This window comes from Rhagoletis zephyria, unplaced genomic scaffold (assembly GCF_001687245.7).
Source record: "Rhagoletis zephyria isolate East Lansing unplaced genomic scaffold, Rhagoletis_zephyria_1.1 Rzeph_scaffold_00216, whole genome shotgun sequence".
NCBI classification, from domain to species: domain Eukaryota; kingdom Metazoa; phylum Arthropoda; class Insecta; order Diptera; family Tephritidae; genus Rhagoletis; species Rhagoletis zephyria.
Genome location: NW_016157300.1, coordinates 381,105 through 386,772, shown reverse-complemented (window position 1 = coordinate 386,772; position 5,668 = coordinate 381,105). Strand labels below are relative to the sequence as shown.

Sequence of the window (5,668 nt, the reverse complement as noted above, 5' to 3'; positions counted from 1 at the left end):
TAAAATCCGTATGCACTTGTGATAACTCTTTACATTTAGTGAACAAAATTACATCATCGGCATAGATTACATAGGATATTCTTTTGTAATTACNAACTCTTTACATTTAGTGAACAAAATGACATCATCGGCATAGATTACATAGGATATTCTTTTGTAATTATTAAGTATGTTGTTAATTTCATCAAAAGCAACTATAAATAGAACTACCGAGAGCGGAGAGCCCTGAGGTATGCCGTTTTGAAGCTTGTGTGTTTTAGAATATTTATTGTTAACTTTTGCGGAGAAAGTTCTATTTGTTAAAAAATTCTTTACGAAATTATAAATTCTAGGACCAATTTTCCATCTAGCAAGTTGCCTTNGTGTTTTAGAATATTTATTGTTAACTTTTGCGGAGAAAGTTCTATTTGTTAAAAAATTCTTTACGAAATTATAAATTCTAGAACCAATTTTCCATCTAGCAAGTTGCCTCAAAACTACGTGAATGCCGATCCTGTCGTAGGCTTTTTCGAAGTCTAGACTAAGGGAAAAGACGTGATTTTTTGTTGCGATGGCATTGGAAACGAAATTTTCGAACGATAAGAGGGCATCAATTGTACTATGACTTTGTTTGAATGCATATTGATTGGGACTTGTACACCCGTTAGTAACTACGAACCACATTATCCGTTTTGCGACGATTCGCTCTAGTACCTTGCTCAAGCAAGGCAGAAGGGATATCGGCCTATACCCGGAAGTCATTGTGGAGGGGCCATTTGTTTTAGGGACTGGAACCACTATGGCATGTTTCCACATGTGCGGAAATATACCGTGTTCGAAAATGTCGTTATATAAGTCAATAACCCTTTCTTTTACTTGACACGGTAAATTTTTTAGCATTGGATATGATATTCTGTCCCTGCCGGGTGTTTTACCAGACATCGCGGAAATTGTGGAGTCGTACTCAAATGTGGTAAACGGACATTCAATCCTGTTGCTAAGAGTAAGTTTGGTGGTGTTAATGTACTCATTGCTGATGGTATTATATTTTTTTGAAATAAACTCTTGGTTGAAGTTGGAGTCTTCCGAATACTCCGCCCAGATAGTCGCGAAATGGTTGGCCATTTCTTCTGGCGCGTAGATAGGGCCCTGGTTGGTATCTAAAAACTGTATGGTGGGGGGTTTGTTAGAGCCGGTTAGAGTTCTGATGTCGGACCAGACCTTTTTTGGATTTGAGGTAGGGTTTATCGACGCTGTTATTGACTCCAGGCTTTTCCGTTTAGCTTCCTTCATGTTCTTTTTGAAAATCGCGTTCGCTCTTTTGTAGTTAATAAGATTATATACAGACCGATTTCTCCGGTAGGTATACCAAAGCCTCTTTTTTTCGTCTCGCAGGCTGCTCAGGCTTGCGGACCAGTATGGAACTACTTTCTTGAGTTGTTTGCTTTGAGTTTGTGGCATTGAAAAGTGTGCAGCGGTACGGATAGCTTTCTGGAGTAAACTAGCTTCTTTATTAACATTGTTCGACTTTGGGGCCTGAGTGATCATTGAGAGGACCACTGTTTTAAATTTGGACCAGTTTGCATTCTCTGTTTTAAATTTTGGCTTCGGTTTGCCGGGGTTTGAGATGGCGGATGTAAGTTTTGTAACCAGAGGGAAGTGGTCACTACCGTGCAGGCAGTCCAGTGTGGAACACGAAAGCTTTGGGGCAATACTCGCTGAGCATAAAGCTATGTCTACATGCGTGAATGACTGGTGTGTGGAGAAATGCGTGGGTGCATTATCGTTGAGGACAATAAAATTGTCTGTGAGGATAAGATCTTCTAACACTCTCCCTCGCTGATTTGTTACCCCGGAGCCCCAGAAGGGGCTCCAGGCGTTAAAGTCTCCAGTTATAATCAGGTTTGTTTTAAAATTTTTAATAATATTTTGTAGGTCTTTTAATTCAAAAGTTTGTTGTGGTGGGATGTATGTGCATAAGACTGTGATAATAAATCCTAAGTTAATTTCGATAGCAATAGTTGATATATCTGATTGCACCTGAATTTGTTTATGTGGGATATCTTTCCTTACAAGGACGGCAACGCCTTGTTTACCGGATGTGTTTTGAGGTAAGTTAAAGAAATAATGATTATACGAATTTGAAATGGTTGTAGTTTTGTTATGAGGTAAGTGGGTTTCCTGTAATGATATAAGTGACGGGGAATGTTCTTTTATGAGAAGTTGAAGTTCGTGCGAATTATTAATAAGTCCTTTGATATTCCATTGCAACAAAGTGAAAGTCATCTCAGTGGAGGACAAAAGACAGACAAAAAGAAGGGAAAAGAAATCTTTTTTTTTTTTTTAGGAAATATCTACATCTGAGTCTAGTGATGTAGATTGTGAAGTGAAATAATCGTTATTTTTCAAAAGCTGCTTGGTAAGGCTAGTAAATGGCGAGAAACTTAAAGATGGGGTTGGTTGTGCCGGGCTAGCTTCGTTGCTCGCGGTTGCTGACGATGGAAAACTCTTAGTGGTGACAGAGGTGTTTGTGTTGTTGCATATGGACTCCGATAGTTCGTTTTCTGTGACTATAGGTTTAGGAGTTTTAATGACGAATTTGTTGCTTACTTTTGGAGTAATATGTGGAGTGGGTAACGTATTCTCTATGTGGTTTGTTTTTAATGTTGTTGATTGCATGTTATCAGTGGGGGTAAGAGAGGTTGATTGTACATTGAGGGGTACATTGGCTGCGTTACTGACAACGCCAGCAAAAGATGATGGGGATGAGGTTTGGGGTAGCTGTGCTATGTATTTATTTTTAGCTTGCTTCAGTGTGCATTTTTGCTGAATTTTAATTTTCAGAATTTCCTTTTGTTGTATGAACTTGGTGCATTTGTTAGAATTGGAGGGATGTTCGTCCTGACAATTTGCGCACTTAGTACGTATGCATGCGCTGTTGCTATGTGGAGGGAAGCTACAGTTGACACAAATAGGATCGTTTTTGCAGTACTTTGCAGTGTGTCCCAACAATTGGCACATTTTGCAACGCATGGGATTTGGGATGTATTCCCTTACTTGAGCCTTATGCCATGACACATTGATTGACTGAGGCAAGTTGAAAAGGTCGAAAGTTAGTAGGACAACACCACTATTTTCCGATTTATTATCACGTTTTTTAAATTTGTAAACGGACACTACGCCTTGCTGTTCTAAGTTCTTCACAATTTCTTCTTCTGAGACGTGGTTGAGGTATGGGGCGTATATAGTTCCTTTTACAAAATTCAAGTTATCGTGGTACTTACACGTGATTTCGCAAAGTCCTGCCAACTGTTTGGCGGATATAAATTTTTGTGCTGCTGTTTTGTTTTCGACGAGAAGTAGAAGATTACCATCACGACGCTCCGATACGCTGATGATATCTTTGCTTATGATGTGTAACGATCTTTCTACCGCGAAGCATGAAAAGTTAGTCAAGCGTTTATTCTCGTCTTTAGAGGAAACAACAATATATTTTGGGTCAGACTTTGTCGAAACCAGGTTAGGTAGATTTGGGAATTCGGATAGTTTTTTCCGCTTTTTGACTGATGGGGGACTAGGAGCTAATGAAGCAAACCTGTTGTCCCCAAGGTTAGAGGCTCTACGGGCCATTATAGCTGGGAATTCGCACCTGCAGCAAATTAAGAAAAAAAAAAACACCTGCACGTGTAAGTGAAAAAAGACATGAGGTATTTGTTTGTTTGTTTTTGTATTTCACAGACGGGCTATGGAATAACAGAAAAAGGGAAACGCAGAAAAACAACCGTTCGCACGAGAGCTAGTCGACGACTGGATTCACATTTAATTTAAGATAAATGTTTCAAATTTCCTACCACTAGATTATTAATCAACTCGGTTTGCACTATGCACTTTTTTGCAAATTTCGACGTGGGTTCTGCGCGAAAATACTGTGGACGGCGTAGCCGGAGTGATATGCACAAGAAATGTTGAATACCTTTGACATGCGGAAGCCCCTCTTCCCCGCAACACAGAAAGGAGAATTCTACTTAGTAAGGGTTATAATCCCTAAGCGCGGCCGAAGGCAGAAGCAAGCGCAACAGGTGGTATACAAGTGCATGTTTTCAATGGCTTGGAAGAAGCTGTTATTGCATTAACTGGATTGAGAACAAAAGCTTCAGGCATAGGAGGAGTTCTGGCTTGTGGTTCAACAATTCAACCAGAAGCTGACATAGATGCGCCCATGGTTACTATGCCCGACAGCTCCGCATACCTTTGTGAATCCATTGCCACAGCGCCCGCTTACTCTGCTTCTATTATTGCAAATACATCAGAATCCATAATTTTCCTCAAATTATGTAAAATTAACCAATTTTACAATAAACAAGCACATGATGAGGGTTTTTTAATTCCTTTCCACTTTATTTTCCTTCATTCAGGTATCTTCGAAAAACAACTGATAGCTGGCAATTTCAGCACATGTTTCCGCAAAGGTTGCAGCATGTGGATTTTTCGTTTTTTCGTAGCGTAGCTACGAATTAGGAATTACGAAAATTCGGGTTCTAGAATAAGGGGGCATATTCCATCCTGAGCATTGACTTCGAAAAGGCTTACGACAGAATTGGGCCACATGTCGTCCTCCAGCAGCTTGCACGTTAGAAAGTGGGTAGCAAAATCTATAAATTTGTTAAAGATTTTCTAATTAATCGATTCTTTGACGTCAAAGTAAATAAAAATAAATAAATTTTCAAATACCTACAAATTGTTCAACGGTATTCCTCAGGGCTCACCACTTTCTGTGGCGCTCTTTATGATTGCTTTTGACGAAATAAATAAAATTCTATTGAAATACAAGAGAGTGAATCACATAATATATGTTGACGATTTACTACTTTATTCCAAGTGTAAAGATTTATCGGTGGTACAAACGGATTTTACCCATATATTGTCAGATATGGGAAACTGGGGTAATAACTCGGAAGCCAGGATATCGTTCAGTAAATGCAAAAGCTTTCATATATGTAGTAAAAAACTTTGTTCACCTATAAATCTAACGTTTAATAATGTAGAATTAAGAGTTTCAATGCATTAAAGAATTTGGGGACAATGTTTGATTCAAAACTAACTTTAAAAAATCATTGTAATTATGTTAGAACAACGCTTGTTAAGAGATTAGATAGATATATGGGTTGTTGTTGTAGCGGCTACAACAACCCCGCCCAGGACGGAGGGTATCTCAGTCGTTGTCGTCAAGTTCCACTAACGGCAACCCTAGGAAGCGTGCAGCTTCTGTGGGGTTTGTCCACAGGAACCAGGCCGTTAGGGTTGTCGGGTTTTCCGGGCATGCGAAGAGATGTTTCGAGTCATGTGGGGTCTCTCCGCATGCCGGACACTCATTCGGCACATCCTCATTCAACCTACTCAAGTAGGAGTTCAGGGGTATGTATATGTTAAATATTTCGAGCTCGACATCGCCTGACCGGATAGCGATGCCCTGACATTCTAGGGTGGTATCCCTGCGGTCGATGTCTGCTTCGATAAGACGATACTGCACGGTGTGGTGCGTGATGAACGCTAAGCCACCACCATTATCTCGCTCGCGATCTCGACGGTGCACGTTGTACCCGGCGCAATTCAACAAAGTTGAATTGCTGTGCAACTTCGTCTCTTGGACCGCAGCTATCAATATACCATGCCGACACATGAAGACGGC

At 40.1% G+C, this 5,668-nt stretch overlaps 1 protein-coding gene across 1 annotated transcript; it reads right to left on the bottom strand.

The window, feature by feature from the left end:
* Positions 1-2,322: 2,322 nt before the first annotated feature.
* LOC108358152 (nucleic-acid-binding protein from mobile element jockey-like) lies at positions 2,323-3,000 on the bottom strand. Its single transcript, XM_017609324.1, has one exon. It carries the CDS (start codon positions 2,998-3,000, stop codon positions 2,323-2,325), a length of 678 nt encoding a protein of 225 aa, XP_017464813.1.
* Positions 3,001-5,668: the final 2,668 nt, after the last annotated feature.